Consider the following 18,778-nt stretch of genomic DNA (forward strand, 5'->3'; position numbering starts at 1 on the left):
ATCCTCTGCTGGGATTCCCTACACCGCGACGGGGTTATTTCCATATCCTGCACTCGTGAGTTGAATAATCATTACTCTAGTGACTAGAAGCACTGTACTGTTAACTAATTTCTCGCCCAGTTGTTTCAGCAAAATCGAATAAAATTGCCAACAACTTTTGTCGCAGGAATTATGTTATGAAACTCGGCATCCTTGGGTTTCACAACAGGGCGGAAAGCCACCCTGTCGTCCAATCAGATTGGGCGCTGCTGCGTCACGTGGTCTTTATTTATGTAATGTAATGGTGTTACATAGTAACCTAGCTTTGTGGCTGTGGATACGTTGCAAGGGGTTAAAAGCGGACACGGACTATTTAAAAAGAAACATTAATGGAGCAATATTACATTGTCTTGCATATTGCGTCTACGGAGTTCGGAGCAGCCAGGAAAGCGTTTTGTTTTATTTAACGTGCTCGAGAAAGGATGTGTCCCAAACCAAAGACTAAGTTTGGGCTGGAAATGGATTGTGTCAGTGGGTACATTTTTATCCGCAAAGGGAATTTGTAAGGTGAGCATATGATAGCTGAATTTAGCAATAGCCTAGCTAGACAGAAACCGGTCGGGTTTTTAGCAGATGTGATCAAAGAAGGGGCACGTTTACTGAATCGCTAGCTGTCAGTGTGTTATCTAAATCGTCCATGCAATACTATTACACAGACGAGCCTCTCCGTCCGCATTGCTTTGACGAAATAAAGCAACAAATCTTCCAGCGGGACGTTGTTTTGGTGACATAACGCATCCACCATGGATCTGCTGGAGTGTCCGCTCTGTCTCTTCCTGATGTGCGAACCGGTGACCATGTCGTGCGGTCACACGTTCTGCCGGAGGTGCGTGGGGGGCTACCTCCCGTCTAAATGTCCATCGTGCAAAGAGAGGTTAAAACAAAGAGAGGTGAAAAGCATGAGGAACAACGTTTTGCTCATCGGCGTCGTGGAGAAGTGCTGCCCCGACGAGACAAAGACCAAGTGCCATATACTGGAGAAGCTCAAAGCCAACGACTTCACGGAAGCTTTACGCATCGCGAACGAGGGGCTGCATTTAGGTAAGGGTCGCATGCATAACACCATTACAACAGCAGACACTATACACACGTTTGTGGTGCATGTTGAAGTTCAGTGTTTTGGTATGCCCGCGGGTTTGCTTGCATGAACAGTTACTTAAGATAACACTTTGATAAGAGGCAGACAGTTTGAAGTCCCACTTTTACGCACTGCTCACAGTTTGGACTGGTGCCCAGTGATGATGACTGATGGTGCATCCCAGTCTGTTGCAGCAGTGAGACGTAATGACCGGTAACTTGTTGTATAAAGCACAGATCTGGATGACAAGGTTTTCATTTCCAAGGTTATGGATGACCTTAACGTGTAACTGGGTCAGTAAACATTCTTGAGATGCACCATCTTTCATAGCATAACTTTTGCATTTTGAGCCATTAAGACAAAGCAGCAAATACTGACTCTATTGGCATGTGCAGCACAAGAAATATGCACCGGGTAAAGTTAACCTGCATGTCTGCGTTAACATGCTTCCCTTCGTCACACACGGTATAAACGGAAATACAAAATACTGGATACAGGCTGAGGCAATTCATGTTTTTAAAGTAATCTTTCTGCTGCCAAGTCATGCTTGCTAAAGGACTGAATGGCTAAGAGGAAGTGCAGTGTTTTCCTAGAAACACCCCTGCAAACGACTTCTCTAGCAGCTTATCTTTACAGTCACTGATCCTCTGCACTTGCCTCTGTGTGCGCAATTGACCTTAATTTCTCCATGCAGCAGCTAAGAGATGTGGGGGACTTCTGCCCTAGATGAGTTGATCTAGTCAGTAGCTGCCCTTTGAGATCGTAGGGGTGTTTGTGTTAACAGTGAATCAGCATACTGTTGAATTACCTACATGTTTGCCATCCCTGCCGACCCAATTAAATGCTGCAGCTTCCAGCTCCAGCCCTCTCAGATCTTGTGTAATGATCTCCAGGCAGATTTGTTTACATCAGTTTTTTCGCTCGTCATCCGAGCTTTGAGGTCGTGCTTTGACTTTTTAATTTAGTTTGTTCATTATGTGAACAGTTTTAAGTGCTGTTAAAGCCAGCACGCTGTCAATAAACATGGTTTGACTGGCTTTAGGTAACTGTTTGAACATTGAATGCACATGTTGGCAGTACTGAAGCATTTATTTTACCTGAGGCATAAACACAGTTAAATGTCAACAGAAACGGGAAGTGATTGTGCATGCACAACATTTATGTTAGCAGTATGAGTACAAGCAATTCACTGTTAACTTTGAACTTTTCTGTATGCAAATGTAATCTGATGCTCCATCAAAGTAAAAACTCTGTTTTGAAGAGGGATACAATAGTTGTACCTTTTCTCTCCTGACAACTACACTCAGTATGAACTGTTATTTTGTACTATCCCGATGTGTGTAACACTGTTTTAGGCTTTTGCGAATTTTAATGTGGATCAGTGGTGACTTGCTGTGCAGTATTTGTATTTCCCTTCATGTTTCAAGGCAAGCAGAACCACTTGTAATTCGGGCTGCTCCATGCATGCCATTACATATTCAATGTTTTTATAAATGTTTGTACGCAGCAGCATGTGTTAAATAGAGTCTCAGCATTTAAGCCACAGCTCTTCAAAGAACTGTTCAAATTATATCCCCCCTCTTTCTCTGCTTCTTATTCTCTCTTCTATATTTTTTTCTGTTTTCAGCCCCAGATGATCAGAGTTTAAAACTGTACAGAGCTGAAGCTAACTGGGGCCTGATGCGTTTCTCTGATGCTCTGACAGACCTCGACTACCTCTGCTGCCTTCGTCCAAATTGGACTGAGGTAAGAGACATCAACAGTGTTTGACTGACATGTTGTCCTGCTTTTATGATGCCTTTTTCAACACAAGCAAATCTGTTGAAGTTATCTATCAACAATGCCAAATTTAATGGTCCCCGAAAGAAGAAAATCCAGTTTCCTTTTTTCAAATTTAAAAGTATAGGTGATTTGTAAATACTGTGAAAGTATAAAAAAACACTTAATCTCCAAAGAAATGTACATCATCCCTGTTAAGAAACTGTGCCTTTAAATGAGCTGTTAGGACATGGGTGAAGTTGTGATGCCACAACTCTAGTGTCATTACAGTCATTGATGTTGCAGACACACTAGCCCCTTTAAAATAGGGATCACGCTATAGGTCCGCAACAAAGTCCTCCCTTTTTACCGCCCCTGCACTTTTACACAGACCCAACCGGCAGTGGCATCATTCCGCTTCAGTGTGTGCTTATTGCATTATGGCATCCCACGATCAAAAAAGCCATGATGGGCTTAAATTTTACACAAGTGTCCCCCTCTAGCATGATATAACACATATGCATCGGCAGCATTTTCTAAACAATAACAAAGGAATAACATGTCAATCACAATCATTTACCTCCTCTGTTATATGGTGTCAGATCTTGTTCTTGTTTCAGACAAGGTTAATGCATTCATGTTTTTATTGAATATTTAAGCATGTTAATATGTTCCAGTTGAAACCCCGAAATTCCAGTATGAAACTGAAAATGAGCATAAACATGAGACCTTCATAGCTGCCTATTCACGTTAGTTCACTCTTGTGCAAGTCTTTGCTGAATTTAACTCAACATGCACTCCACTTGTCGGTTTTGTAACATGCGATTTTGTTTTATTTTATTCTTTATCTAACAGTGCAAAACTGACCCCTTTAGAGAGCAATTTTCTCTGCTTGTATTGATGTTATGTCATTCCCAAAGTTATGCAAACAGCTACTTATGTCATGATGTCATTTAATCACTTGGAACCAGTGGGCGGTTCACTGCAAATGCTTTCATACTCACAGTATATAATCATTTGTATTGTTACTTTTTTTTCTAGGGATGTGTTATATCACTTAAAAATGTCACCTCACATGTCGCTATTTAGGCATTTAGCTGACAGCAAAAGTAGAAAAAAGTAAAGCAAGTGTCATCACATGTCAACATATTTTAGACTTTAATTTTTTTAATTAATTTATTTATTTAAGAAGGGACAGTGTACATTCATATAAATCTAAACAAATGTAAATGCAACCGGGTTAGCTGGAGAGCCAGTTTTCATCAGTAGTCCCTTTGCCTGCTGTTTAGCATGTAGAAGTAAAGCTTATATAACACAATTTGAAATTAAATAATTGATGCCATTACGTTGAATTGTTGTTCCCTGCAGCTTTACACTTTAGATGTGTCATTCACTGATACCACTTTTCTGTTTTTTGCAGGGCTTCTTTCGTAAAGGGAATGTATTGCTGGAAATGGGTCAGCAGACAGACGCCCTCATCCAGTTCCATCGTTGCCTAAAACTTCAAGCTGACTTTGTCCCTGCAAAGAGCCAGATCAAGAAGGTCTGTTTATTTTTTGCTACTGCTCATCAAAAGGTTATTTGATGTTGAGTTACACCAAGAACTGAACTGAAACATGCAGAATCTACTCTATAGTTATAAAACAGCAAGGTGACTATTTGTATAAAATTATACAATTGCATAACAATTTATTTCTATTTTCTGTGGGAAAAACAAATAGCAGCAAGTTTAAGGACTTTGGTCCTGTAGAGTTGAAGCTGCAGTATAGTATAAAGAGATTGCGCCACAGGAGTGTAAACCAACCTGCACACATCACATACAGATCTGTGTGCTGATCAGGTAACTCAGTTCCATAAATGATGAGTCTGACTTTATTCAGAGAGATGGAATCTATGATATAATATCATGAGTGTGTGATTATTTTTTATTATAGGTCACATCATGGTTCATGTGTTTAGGAGCCAAATTACTATAACTAGAGTTATAACAGAGATTTTCCTGTAGTTTATTTACTGTTCGGTGTTAATTTGTGTGGGTTTCTGCTAGCATGAATATATTATTAATAATTTTATTTTATTATTTGATTGTTGTAGTTATTATTTATCATGATTATCATTAGTAGCACTGGTGGATTACACAATTTCTGCTTTTAAATGTAACTTTTTCTAACTGTGTTTTGTTGTTGTCTTTTTTCTTTTTTTCCATGAATTAATTTCTGTATGTTATTATTGGGTTTAAACTGTACTCTTGACATCATTGAAAATAAGGGCGTGGCCTCTAGATTTAAGAAAGGGTTGAAAGAAGTAATAGAAGAAGTATTGATACTTCCACAGTTCTGTCATCCAAACAATATATCTTTATATTAACATCCATCAGTGTACAATAATTTTACATGCAATCCAATGTTTACATTCACATGAAACTAAGAATTTTATTTCCAGTTTCAGCAATTACTTTTCATTGTTTTTTTTTTTTTTTTTAGATTTTAGTTGACTTCACTGCAAACAATTGCATTTATCTCAATATCTTTATGGTTTGATTCAAATGGCAGATTTTGGAGGCAGAGGGCATGGCAGTGCCAGAGGAGGTGTCGTGCATTTTGCAAGTGGTGTCCGAGTACCTGAAAGGACCCTGCCCCATTACCAGCCTCAGTGGCTCCCAGGGGCCAACTTACCCTGATGGCCTCAAACATCCACGTGGAGATGAGGGAGACGTTAAAGGGAAGAGAGAAGCACACCAGGTAAGCCCCGCACGCTGGGTGAGGAGAATGCTCAGGACACTCGTGTGCATTTAAATGCTGAGGTGTTTGAATGCAGATATACTGTAGACACTAGCTTATACTGCTCTGTGTGTTTAGGGCTCCAAGGTGAAGCATGACACAGGTACTGAGTGCTGCCTCAGCCTCTGCCAAGCTGTTTCCTTTCTCCCTGCTGCTGAAGAGGATGAGGAGATGATGATGAGGAAGGAAGATGGGCATGGCAGAGGTACACACATACATAATAATTGCTAATTCCTCCTTAGTGGGGTGAACTCTTCATGAAGCTGGAAAATCTTTTCTCTCTCTTTCTCTCCTAGGTGAAAGTGGTCACAGCAGAGAGAAATCTCTGAGTGTCCTCACTGTGTCAGACTTCGAATGCCCTCTCTGCATTAGGTCAGTGTCCCGGAGTGTTCACTCTAATCAATAATTCATTGCTGTCTGTACCTGTTCTGCAGTAGTGTCATTTATCAGGTTGATGCTATTCTTCTCTCTCTCTTTTTGGCACAAATACACAAAAACACTCACCAGATATACAGCTACTACTGTAGAAGTAGTATGAATGCCCGTCCTCAGCTAAGCTGTTTTAACTAGTGTCTGTCCTCTGAAGGTTGTTTTTTGAGCCAGTCACCACTCCCTGTGGTCACACCTTCTGTAAAAACTGCATAGAAAGGAGTCTGGATCACAACCTCCGCTGTCCGCTCTGCAAACAGCCGCTACAAGAGGTAACCACCCACAGACACTTTCATTCCATTTTCAACTTAATGGATAAAAAGGTTGCTACATCCTGTTTTACCACATTAATGTCTCCACTTAAACAGTTGCTAAATGTTTTATGTGTTGTTCTTCCCTCTGCTTTGTGGCAGTAATACCAAATTTAGCTCAGGCATGCTGAGATGCATCTGCAGTTTTATAACAGAGTGGGAAAAATATTTGTCATATAGCTCATCTGCTACCAAATTCACATCAGACCATGGGTCTTTAAAAATTCTTGAAAGTTTGTGAATTTCAAGTGTGGAAAAGCAAGGCCTTGAATATTATATTATAATACAAAGACATTGTTATTTTATTTTTTTTAAATTCTATTTTCCCCCTTGCAAACACAAGCCATCAGTCACACACACACATATCATGTCATATTTAAAATTTCTCTCCAAATTTACATTTTTCCATTTTTGTTGTTGTTGTTTGTTATGTTCTTTACATGTGTATCATGTTAAATTTGGGATGTCACCTTGCTTTTTGTTTTTTTTGTCTGTCCTCTGCTGATTCTTTTAGGATTTTTGTTTGTTCTTTTTTACCACGGCTGTCCTTGTGAATCCAATAATATTTTATACTTTCTATTTGGTCTTTGCACCAATTAAAAATAAAGAAAGAGAAAAAATACATAAATGGGGGTAACTTAAAATGATTAAATTTATATATTTTGTGCAGGAGGTAGAAATTGAAGTCCTTTCGATACTGTATTACAGCAGAACTGGGAAGTGTTCACACCTTTAAGCCTCTCCCTCATTTTCAATTGTTCTTTGTCTGTGAGCTTCTGTAAAGCCTGCTGCCTCTCATAAAATTTCTCAGCATTGCAGCATAACCAGTCTTGATCCATGTCTCAAACTACGCTGTGTTGGGTCCTTGAATTTGAGGGAATTTTGCCTGGAAAGTCCTTGAATTTGATTTCAGGGGATTTCATTTAGGGAATTTTGCCTGCAAAGTTCTTGAATTTGATTTTAGAGAAGGTGTGAGAACTGAGTCACTTAAAGGTACAAGACAAAAACACTTTCTGGTTCCTCATTCCTGTGTTTTACTTGTGATGAAATTTCTATTATACTTTATACTGCCCTTACAAATGTGTATGTGTTGATGCTTTACGACATGCATGCACAGCTGAGACCACATTCTAAATGGATGCTCTTTAATGAATCTACGTTTTGTATCCACAATGGCATTGCAGAATTTTGTTTCACCAAAGTACAAATTCTATTGCTCGATGTTTTTTTTTTTTGTTTTAATACACTGATTTGTTTTACTGTAACATCCGTTATGTTTAATTGCTTACTGGCACCATAATAAGGCTATTAAGGCTTATTGCTGTCACTTTTCTTTTCCCAGTACTTTAAAAACAGGAAGTACAACCCCACAGTTCTGCTTCAGGACATCATGACCCGCCTTTTCCCCTCACAGTTAGCTGAGAGGAAACAGATCCATGAAGCAGAGATGGCTGAACTGTCCAAGTAGGCACCCACCTCACACAGTCTACACTTGTGATTCATTTAAGCAACTCCAGTTGTGCCTTATTCCCATAATTTTCTCGATCATTTATTTGTTTCTCCCCTTTTGTGTGTCCTTTCTTTCCCCTCTTCTGTCTCTTCCTTTGTAGTCTAACTAAGGACATCCCTATATTTGTTTGCACGGTGGCCTACCCTGGAGTGCCCTGTCCCCTGCACATCTTCGAGCCCCGATATCGGCTGATGATGCGTCGCTGCATGGAGACTGGCACCAAGAAGTTTGGCATGTGCAGCTATGAGCATGGCAAGGGGTATGCAACTGCCTTTTTGCACTTATGCAAAAGTATCCATAGCACCCTCTTTGTAAAATGTTGTAAATATGGGTGGATAATGAATAATATGCTAACTTAAGTGGCATCAAAATATAGTCCATTATGAACCAAGTGAGCAAAAGGCATTTTACATCTATGCAAGTGTATACCCTTATTTTGACCAGACAGTCTGGGTATGGACAAATCGTGTTTGACACTTTCCAAACTGTGAGGCTCACAGCAGGGGAGGTGTCGCTTGATGGGATTGTCAGCACAGCGGGCAAAGTTTAAATGAGTCAGAAGTGACCCTGAGTGGGTGGGAAATAGCAGCATGGTCACCAATCTGGTGTGAGATGTGCTACATCTCCAACCAGATATTTGTTCCTAGTTCAACTGTGTGCTGTTATAGTATTGAATTTCTAAACATGATTATTATTTTTTTTCATTAATATTTTTTAATATTTAATTTTAAATATTATTTTATTGAACATTTTTCACTTTAGAAGTGTCAGCTATGGTCAATAAATTGCATGACTCATACATAGAAATATAAAACAGAAAATTGGTTAATATAATAATAATAATAATAATAATAATAACAACAACAATAACAACAACAATAATAATAATAATAAAAAAAATACACAAGAATTTACAAAAACAAAATCAAGAGAGAATAAAAAACGAATAATAATCATAATAATTACAATAAATAAATAGAATCAAGTAAAATAAATAATAAATAAAATCAAATAAAAGAAATAAATAAATTTAAATCCATATCACTAATAGCTCTCAGACACCCATAAAGTGTGCACGTTGGTCTCATGCACGTGGTTTGCAGTTTACTTCTTGATCTGTCCATTCCAGCTATGTACTGAACATGGTTATTGATAAATAGCCAATTATTAACTAATATTAGTAGGAAAAAGTGTGGCAGCATGCACATCCAAAAGCAGTCAAATACCAGGTGCTGGACAGAACAACAGTAGATACATTTATTGAACTTCTTCTAACTTCAGAAGAAGAAGGGCTTGGGCCCAAAACGTCACACATAGGGGATAATAAATGTTAATAGGAGCATCATCTAGTCTGTGGACTCTATTTTTGTATCTAAACTAATATCAGAACATGCAAATAATGTTGATGATGGTCCCTAGAAAAGAAGGCACAAAAACTAAAAAGTTTGAATACCAAGAACAGATTTTGGTCAAACTGTTTGCATTATTGCATTACAGTAAACATAAAACATTCTGCCAAATTTAGCTTTGACCAATACAGCAATAATCACATCAATAAATAAAGGAGAATGAATTGAAGAGCATCATTGTTTTGTGTGTTGTGCCTCAGATTTGCAGACTATGGCTGCATGCTAGAGATCCTCAGTCTGGAGTTGCTGCCCGATGGACGGTCTTTTGTGGACACAGTGGGCGGCAGCAGATTCAAGGTGCTTAAAAGAGGTCAGCGAGATGGCTACCACACAGCAGATATTGAGTATCTGGAGGACCTCAAGGTCAGTACGCAGAGATCTCTGACTATAGCAACACTTAAGAGGTAACTCTGGTATTTTTATCAGCCTGGACCTTTTTTCTCATGTTTTTAAGTCTAAGGGACTAAAATGACTTTTTATTAAATGCAGTCTGGTGGGTTTTTCAATGGTGATTTGGGGGCTGTTTCTCGTAACAAAAATGCCTCTATCTGTAGGGATCCTTTCTGTAATGTTTCAGACACTTAAAATAACAATCTGAGCAAGTCAGTGGCAGAAACATGGACTTTTAGTGGACATACAGTACATTACACATGCCAGGAGTGGTTACATTGCAGCTTGCTGGTCTCACTCAATACTGGACCAATTTCAAAAAATGTTGTTCCCATTAGTTACTTAAACACAAAAACATGGAAAAATATTGTCCAGGTTAAAAATTACCAAAGCTACCCTTAAAAGAACATACACACTGTAAATATGACAACATGATCACTGGACCTCTTCTCTCTCGACTTTTTTTCAAGTCCATGTGTCCTCTCTCTTCCAGGTTGATGGTAGTGAGATGGAGCTTTTGGAACATCTCCATGACAGTGTTTACCAGCAGGCTCAGGACTGGTACCAGCGCCTCGGCAGCCGCATTCGTGAGCAGATCAACAGACAGTACGGCATCATGCCGGATAAAGAGGAAAACATTCAGGTGGGGCCTTAGCACACGGGTTATTCTTATAGTAGCTCTAATTCTTCAAAGGACAGTTTACCCTGAAATCAAAAAGATGTATTTTTCCTCTTACGCATGCTTGCTAGTGCCTGGTGATTTGGTTTGGGCATATGGAAAAAAAAAACAGTTCTCACATGAAACTGCTCACAGCAAGGTCTGTGGAGCAGTTTTGAGTAACCGAGTCATGATTTCTGGAGACAGACATTGCTGTTGAGTTTTTAAATGCTTTTTTGGCACTTTGAGCACTGTAAGCAGAGTGCCATCTAGTTCCGTTACGTTAGAGAGAAGAGAAGGCTGACATCTCTACAGCCGATATCGCCAACACTCCGCAACTCACACACACAAAAAAATCTATGTTTAAACATTTCACTACAGATAAGAGGAAATGTATGTTTTTGATTTTGGTGTGATCTGTCCCTTTAAACAGCACATTTCTTGAACAGAGAACACAGAACCATTGAGCAATTGTTTACTCGTTTCTAGTCATGTTATCCACCACTGAAATTCTAATGTTTACTTACAGACTATGGTAATGCTAAAAGTTAAAGGATCACTTATTTGGTCTATATTTTCTTTCTTTTTTTCATGACTTTTTTATGTATAAATATATAAGGATGTTTAGAATTAATGCATCAGACAGTTTTCACAATCATTAAGCTGTGGCTAATTAGCATGCCCACTTACCCCAAATCACAATACCAAACATTCCTGCAAACCAAAGCCCACCAGTTTTGTTTAGTTCCAATGCTGTTTTATCCATGCTCCATTTATTCCTTAATTTCAGAATCTAATAAAAACAAACATTTTCAAACTAGATACTAATAAGTAAAGGGAAGAAATGGAAAAGGAGCTGAAAATGGATATGGATGACCTGTAGCTATATATAAGCGTCTCCACATCTCCATAATAATATTAACTAAATACCACTGATTCTGATGGTGAGCAGGATTGCATCCCAGATGTTTTCCTTCTTTGTATTTATAAAGGCTCTTGCCAGGTTGATAGTGTCTGTCGGTATGTATATCATTCATCATAGTGCGTTGAAAGTGATCCCAGTTTCCAGGGATGCCAGTGCTGTTGTTATGATAGTTGTGATGGACTCAACCATCCATTTGAGTGTGAATGATTTTTTAAACAATATATAGCCTGTTGTTGGTCATTGTTATAGCTATTGGTCTTGGTGACGATGACCTTAATTCTTTACAGAGAAAGTTATACCTGCTTTATTTTCTCAGAGTTTGCGAAAAAACAATTTGCAAATTTGCCAGAGCAAATTAACCACGCTTGAAATAGTGTCAGTTTATTAATGGAAAAGAACTGGTAAGTTGGAAGGTGAGAAATGCACATGTAGAAATCCAAAACAATATAGTATGCATGAAAAGATGGGAAGTAATAATGTCGAGTTGTTTGTGCTCAACAGGCCAATGGGCTGGTGTGGTTCTTTATGCATTTCCATGATGAACATGTTTATACTCACCTTTCCTACAGGCCTCGTCCAATGGTCCGGCCTGGTGCTGGTGGCTGCTGTCTGTCCTCCAGCTGGACCCTGCCTATCAAACCACTGTCCTGTCCCTGACATCACTCAAAGACCGATTGGGACACCTCCGTCTCGTCCTTGAGTACTTCTCTCAGAGCTAGACTCCACAGCTCGGTGGTACTGTGACCACAACTAGCTGTGAGTCAGTTATTGCACATACGCAGACAAATGAGTCAAACCAATGAATGCACTCACACAACAGAGTTTGTGGTCGGGGTCTACTCTGAATATTAATGTCACAGCTCAAAGCCGGTCAATAGCAGAGGGAAAGTAATTTTATCACAGTGTAGTTGGGTTTTTGCCGTTTGAGTTTGCATGTGTTCTCTTTCATACATTTTCTTCACCAGGAATTCAAGGGTTCAGAGTAGTTTGTGAAAATACATTTTACTTGCTGCAACAATTAGAATTACGAAGTTGACCAAAGAGACTTTCTTTTTAGGTCCGTCAGAAGTGGTAAATTATTATTTGTTGATCAACTCCATCACTTCAAGTAATATTGCTGAAAAGAAGCACTAGGTGTCACTGTTTTTCTCCAATTATTATGAAAGTGGAGAACATGCAGCATCAGCCGAACTAGTGCAGTATTCTGTACTGCCATGTTGCCTATTCAGATCAGACTCTTTGCATTATCAAAGCTTAGTTTGGAGTGAGAAGAAACAGCGCACAGAATTTGTAGAGATTTGTAGACAATTTTTCAGGACTATGCACATCAGACTTTATTTGGATATTGCTGAAGGGCAGTAGTTGTAATGCTGATATTTTAGTTGCATCTATTGGCCTTGGCAGCCGTTGACTATGGCTCATTTTGTACTATTGAATAATCCTTGAAAAAAATCCCTATTTAGTATTAAATATTGCAATAATAATTTATAGTAGCAGCAGCTGGAGGATCTTTTTTTAAAATGAATGCAGACTGCTGCTGGATGTCTCTAGATTCTGTTTGTTATCATCTGGTGGGAAATCTGTGAAATTATGACAATAAGGAGATGGGGGTAAGTGAATAGGAGGCATACCAGGTTTGTTTTACAGTGTGTTATGTATGGTGATGGATTCAGCACTGTATGTTTGTGTGTCAGCTGTAAATATGAAGTCAGTTTTCTCAGTAGCCATCCTCGTTATGTTTTAGATAACATATGGTGTGGTGTCAGCACTGATTACAGCTACTGTCATGCCCACTCCCTTCAGGTGCAGTGGTTATAAATGAAGTCCCAGGACTTTGTGTTTAACATCTCTTGTGCAGAGATAAAATAATAAAGCTAGGGTCTGACTAGGGCTGAGTCCCCCTGTGGTGCCTCTGTGTAGCCCACATGACATACGTCTGGCCCCTGCTGTGTGTCCTGGTCTGTCTGGCCCCTCTACCACCAGTCATGGTGCCTTTGAGTGCCTGGGATAACTCACCAGGAGCCCTGGAAGTCTTAGAGTTTCCACACCACATATAGGATGGACTGTGTGATTTTTTTTGTCTTTTTTGCCATTGATTTCTATTGATATAGTGCTACATTCCATGGAATGTTGAAGCTGCAATGTTTTAGTTAATTTACTAACAAACACAGGCTTAAGTGGGTGAAGCATAAGAGCTTTTTTTACTTTGATAAATGTGCCATAGATATTTCTGTGTTTTGTAGGAATAGTTAGCTAAATAGTCACTGTGTTTATGTTTATCTACATCATGAAGTTAGTATTCAACCCTTATGCCTTTTGTATGGTGGACACTAAACTGCCATTTTTCATGGCCAACATATCACTAAAAAGCTGGAGTGTGTGACTCTGAGATATAAACAAACGCCTATTACATTCAAGCCCTTGCCAGACGAGTTCACACAACGCTGATTAAGCCTATGGCAGGCAGTGAAAGATCTCCATATGTGGCAGTGTACCAGATTTTTGTTGTCTGGTGTCTGTGGGGATTTTCTTGCGCTGGTGAAGCAGAAAACCAGGGCCCCTGGGGCTGCACAGCCATACTTCAAATCTTTTCCCTGGCCACTTGCAAAACTGCAGCAAAAAAAAAAAAAAAAAAGAATGCTAGAAAGGTTTTTGGTGTATCCACCTTGCGAGCTACTTAATTGAAACAAATGGGCACCATCCTAGCAACCGGTGTCTAGTTGTTAGTTGCTGACCAAAAAATGCAAATGGCCCTATCCAGAACCTGCGTTTGGTTTGTCTGTTTTGGGCTACTGTTGAACAAAAGAGAATCAGATCCATATGCAGATATAAATAGCTCTTTTAAGCTTACAAAAAAACCTAGAAACTGTAAACTCTTAGTTTCAGGTGATAATACACTAATTAAAACATAGTTATCAATATTATATCTAATGTGTGCCATTCTGTCCCCCTAAATCCTACACACTGGACCTTTACATAAAAAAACAAGGGCTCTCTCGGGATAGATGAAGCAAGCTCACCTGCAGACACATAATTCCTCTCACTGCCAGAGGGTGGAGACAAACGTTTCGCACTCCAGCTTTTTATAGTCAGAATTCATCCAGCAAACACACACATACACTCACTGGCCACTTTATTAGGCACACCTGTCCAACTGCTCGTGAACGCAAATTTCTAATCAGCCAATCACATGGCAGCAACTCAATGCATTTAGGCATGTAGACATGGTCAGGACGATCTGCTTCAGCTCAAACCGAGCATCAGAATGGGGAAGAAAGGTGATTTAAGTGACTTTGAACGTGGCATGGTTGTTGGTGCCAGACGGGCTGGTCTGAGTATTTCAGAAACTGCTGATCTACTGGGATTTTCACGCACAACCATCTCTAGGGTTTACAGAGAATGGTCCGAAAAAGAGAAAATATCCAGTGAGCGGCAGTTCTGTGGGCGAAAATGCCTTGTTGATGCCAGAGGTCAGAGGAGAATGGCCAGACTGATTCGAGCTGATAGAAGGGCAACGGTAACTCAAATAACCACTCGTTACAACCGAGGTATGCAGAAGAGCATCTCTGAACGCGCAACACATCGAACCTTGAGGCAGATGGGCTACAGCAGCAGAAGACCACACCGGGTGCCACTCCTGTCAGCTAAGAACAGGGAACTGAGGCTACAATTCGCACAGGCTCACCAAAATTGGACAATAGAAGATTGGAAAAACGTTGCCTGGTCTGATGAGTCTCGATGTCTGCTGCAACATTCGGATGGTAGGGTCAGAATTTGGCGTCAACAACATGAAAGCATGGATCCATCCTGCCTTGTATCAACGGTTCAGGCTGGTGGTGGTGGTGTAATGGTGTGGGGGGTATTTTCTTGGCACACTTTGGGCCCCTTAATACCAATTGAGTATCGTTGCAACGCCACAGCCTACCTGAGTATTGTTGCTGACCATGTCCATCCCTTTATGACCACTGTGTACCCATCTTCTGATGGCTACTTCCAGCAGGATAACGTGTCATAAAGCTCGAATCATCTCAGACTGGTTTCTTGAACATGACAATGAGTTCACTGTACTCAAATGGCCTCCACAGTCACCAGATCTCAATCCAGTAGAGCACCTTTGGGATGTGGTGGAACGGGAGATTCGCATCATGGATGTGCAGCTGACAAATCTGCAGCAACTGCGTGATGCTATCATGTCAATATGGACCAAACTCTCTGAGGACTGTTTCCAGTACCTTGTTGAATCTATGCCACAAAGGATTAGGCAGTTCTGAAGGCAAAAGAGGTCCAACCCGGTACTAGCAAGGTGTACCTAATAAAGTGGCCGGTGAGTGTAGATAGTTTGTGTGATACAGAACAGCAGCCCTGCTAGTGTGATTCTGTAGATATAGAAAAAAAGGGGTAATTGTGAGACTTGACACGCACAAAAACTTCCCAATAAAGGGTGACCCAGTGAATAGACAAATTGATTCTTAGACAGTATTGGTCACAGGCTAACCACTGAACTCTGACCTGGGGATTTATTTCACTTAAGGGCAAGAAACATTGTTTTTACATTTTTAACAAGGGTTCTCAATCAGCCTCAGTTGCTATGCTGACTTTCAGAAGCTATCTTGGATTGAAATTGGAGTCAAAGACTTAAATGTGCCAGTTATCACACCATGTCTCCAAAGCTAGTATTGTTGATTTCACTGAGAAAGGATGTATATTAGAAAGGTCAGTGTCTTGCTGCTACCAGACATGATAAAAGCTAACTCACAAACAAAAAGGGATTGAGATTCTTATAGAATATTTTGAATGACCAGCCTCATAAGCCTTTGTGGTAAACGCATGACTAGCCCACAGCCATAAAAGCAAATTTCACTCCCCTGTATGACATCATATTAGAAAAGAAAAAAGTTGTGGTGGGTTTTGTTCTCAGATAATGTTCTGTTTATCACATTTCTTTCTCGTCTTTAAATCATGCACAATTTTCTGTCTCTTTTTATGACCTATAGATGCCGCCTTTCATTGAACAACATGTTGATGTATGCTGATCACAGGATCGTATTGGTTTACTCTATTTCAAATTAATGTTTGCACCAGTGTGCAATTTTACATCACGAAAAAATTCTTCATATGTTTGAAAAAGTAATGATTGTACCCTCACATATTTGATCCAACTAATTGGTCAGTTTTGTGTTTAATTTTTCTATAATCTTGTAATAGGTTCAGTTAATGTATAGCAGTACAGTCATGACTTTAGACTGCAACTCTTGCCCATCAGTACTCTGGCAGATGTCCATTAGCTGTAGTTGCAGTATAATTGGGCTTTCAGAAAATGTCCAACGCAGTTCAAACAATTTGCACCAAACACAGAACACGGAGCATAATATGAGACTCGTTCTTGGCAGCAAGTCCCCTGTGAGAACAAGTCTTACACTTGTATGCTTGGGAAGGGCTGTGAACAGCACCATGGTGTTGCTGTGTGCTGCAGCTCAAAGGAAATGGTGGCTGATGTGGTCTAATGTCAGTGGTCTGCACAGTATGAACTAGAGATGTGCATTGTTATCACTCTGTGCTCACGTACTTCGATGTTATACTAAAGCAATTCCTGTCTGATTCATTTGTATTCACCCCCAAGCAGCAAATTATCTTGATCTGATTATTGTTTATTCGCTTGCCCCCTGGATGACTTTTTAAATGTTATTATAAATAAAGCTTTTCAAATCAAATTCCGCATTATCTCTATTTAATGGGCCTGTTTTGTGTCTGAGGCATTTGAATGTTATGCGACCAATTTTTTTTGGTCATTAAGGTGGCATCGCAAACCAAATGGAAGTGACGGGATCCATTGCAAATCACAGCATGACAGAAATTGGTAGCAAGAAGGGGTGATGGAAGTGGAATGTGTCTCACATACTGATAGCAAGACACACTGGCACTGAAACAGTTATAATTACTGAGGGAACTGTGAAGTGCTGCAGCTGCAGTGGAGTGAAAGAAGCCTTGGATTTACTCTTGTGGGTAGAAATTAAAATTGCAGTGGGTATTAGAATGGGTATTCCTAGTTAGGGTCCAGTTGGATGACTATTTTTGACTGTGCAGCCATAGAGAAATTGCATGGGTTATGATATCAAAGTTACCTTGTTTTGAATTGTTTGTTATGTTCTGTCACATAACTGAAATATTATCTTTCACAGGTATGCTTGTTGACATTGAAACAGTTTCTCTGTGGGCCCCCCTGCCACTCCTCTCTTGATTTATGTCTCTTGCACCCATGTCTTGGATTTTTACAGTCAGTTTGCTTCCTTTCCCTCTCCTTTCTTTCTTTTGTGTTTTGCTGATTTCTGTGTCTTCGGTAAAGACATGACGGTGTGCTTTATGTGTCACTCACTCTGCTCTAGCCACATTTAGAGATAAATGCTAATGCAGGAGTGGACTAAACCATTTTGCTCCTCGAAGGCTGTGACACACCAAGCCGACCATAGGCTGTCTGCCCACAATGGTCCGATGGTGAGTACCTGTGGCCCTCGTAGCCACAGTGTATCTTATACTGTGGGCCCTCGTCAGGTGTTATTTGAGCCCCGCTCAGGCAGTGCAAATGAATTTTGTTGCATGAATCTGTACAGTGACAATAAAGATATCCTATTCTCAGCTTTTTTTTACCAGCCCATTCAGCATTTTGAAGCGGCGGCAGCCATGGAGTCCGTTGGTGGATAAAATCACTCTGACTGGCTGTGTAGCGCACGGCACAAGAAGAGGAACAGAAGTAACAGGTGTGAACCAACAGCTAAAGTTAAGAAGGAGGGAGGTGGAAACAAACTTGTTGTATGAGGTAAGATTTTTTTTTTTTTTTAAAACCTTTAAACTCTTAACAGAAAAGTTTCCTGGTAGGTTGTGTCGCTGGTAAATACACTTTGTTCTTGCAACATTCGATTGTGCTGTTAATGTAATAACCAGCTAAGTAGTCCCATGGAGGTCCTCCAGTTCACCAATTTGAATGATGAATACAAATGCCCGCAGTCTGCTGGTATGTAGGAGTATCTCCTCTCACGCAGGTGCAGAACATACCTGCTGGTTGGCAGTCAGTTTGGTGTATTCCTGTGCAATTTATTAGCCGAGACACGGCAATGTGAGGGTGACGCAGTGTGGAGTTTTCGTCGCAGCTAGTTTTAGGATGTCGGCTTGGTGTGTCAAATTGATGAAGATTGACGAAGATCGAAGATTCTAGTTCAATGTGGTTTAATACTGCAGGTCATGAAGTTCTAGGGCAGCAAAATAAAATATTGTTGTTTCATTATGAAAGGCAGGCAATGATTGGGATTTTTCCAATATTCTGTGACCAACCATGATCTGATTTTACAATGCACACGGCATGATTTTGCAGACAGCAGGGCACAGGAAAAGGAGCTAGTTACCCCACTTAGTTGAAGGTGTGCTGTCTGTCACCTGCTGCTCTTCATCTAACTGCTCACTGTCGCTGTTGCTGATTGTTGCATTATTCCCTGCAGC

General features: G+C 40.0%; 1 protein-coding gene across 1 annotated transcript; it reads left to right on the forward strand.

The window, feature by feature from the left end:
• Positions 1–258: 258 nt before the first annotated feature.
• lonrf1 (LON peptidase N-terminal domain and ring finger 1) lies at positions 259–16,998 on the forward strand. Its single transcript, XM_042493084.1, has 12 exons — positions 259–1,080; positions 2,745–2,863; positions 4,296–4,418; positions 5,428–5,616; positions 5,734–5,860; positions 5,952–6,027; positions 6,242–6,356; positions 7,738–7,859; positions 8,006–8,164; positions 9,515–9,677; positions 10,198–10,347; positions 11,857–16,998. The coding sequence occupies exons 1-12, from the start codon at positions 783–785 to the stop codon at positions 12,004–12,006; spliced, it is 1,791 nt and encodes a 596-aa protein (XP_042349018.1). The 5' UTR covers positions 259–782; the 3' UTR covers positions 12,007–16,998.
• The last annotated feature ends 1,780 nt before the right edge of the window (positions 16,999–18,778 follow it).

Source organism: Plectropomus leopardus, chromosome 9, assembly GCF_008729295.1.
Source record: "Plectropomus leopardus isolate mb chromosome 9, YSFRI_Pleo_2.0, whole genome shotgun sequence".
Lineage (NCBI taxonomy): Eukaryota > Metazoa > Chordata > Actinopteri > Perciformes > Serranidae > Plectropomus > Plectropomus leopardus.

Coding starts and splice junctions, on each gene's coding strand:
- lonrf1 (XM_042493084.1), top strand. CDS start 783: ATGGATCTGCTGGAGTGTCCGCTCTGTCTCTTCCTGATGTGCGAACCG. Junction 2,864..4,295: donor TTCGTCCAAATTGGACTGAG/GTAAGAGACATC, acceptor TGTTTTTTGCAG/GGCTTCTTTCGTAAAGGGAA. Junction 7,860..8,005: donor GAGATGGCTGAACTGTCCAA/GTAGGCACCCAC, acceptor CTTCCTTTGTAG/TCTAACTAAGGACATCCCTA.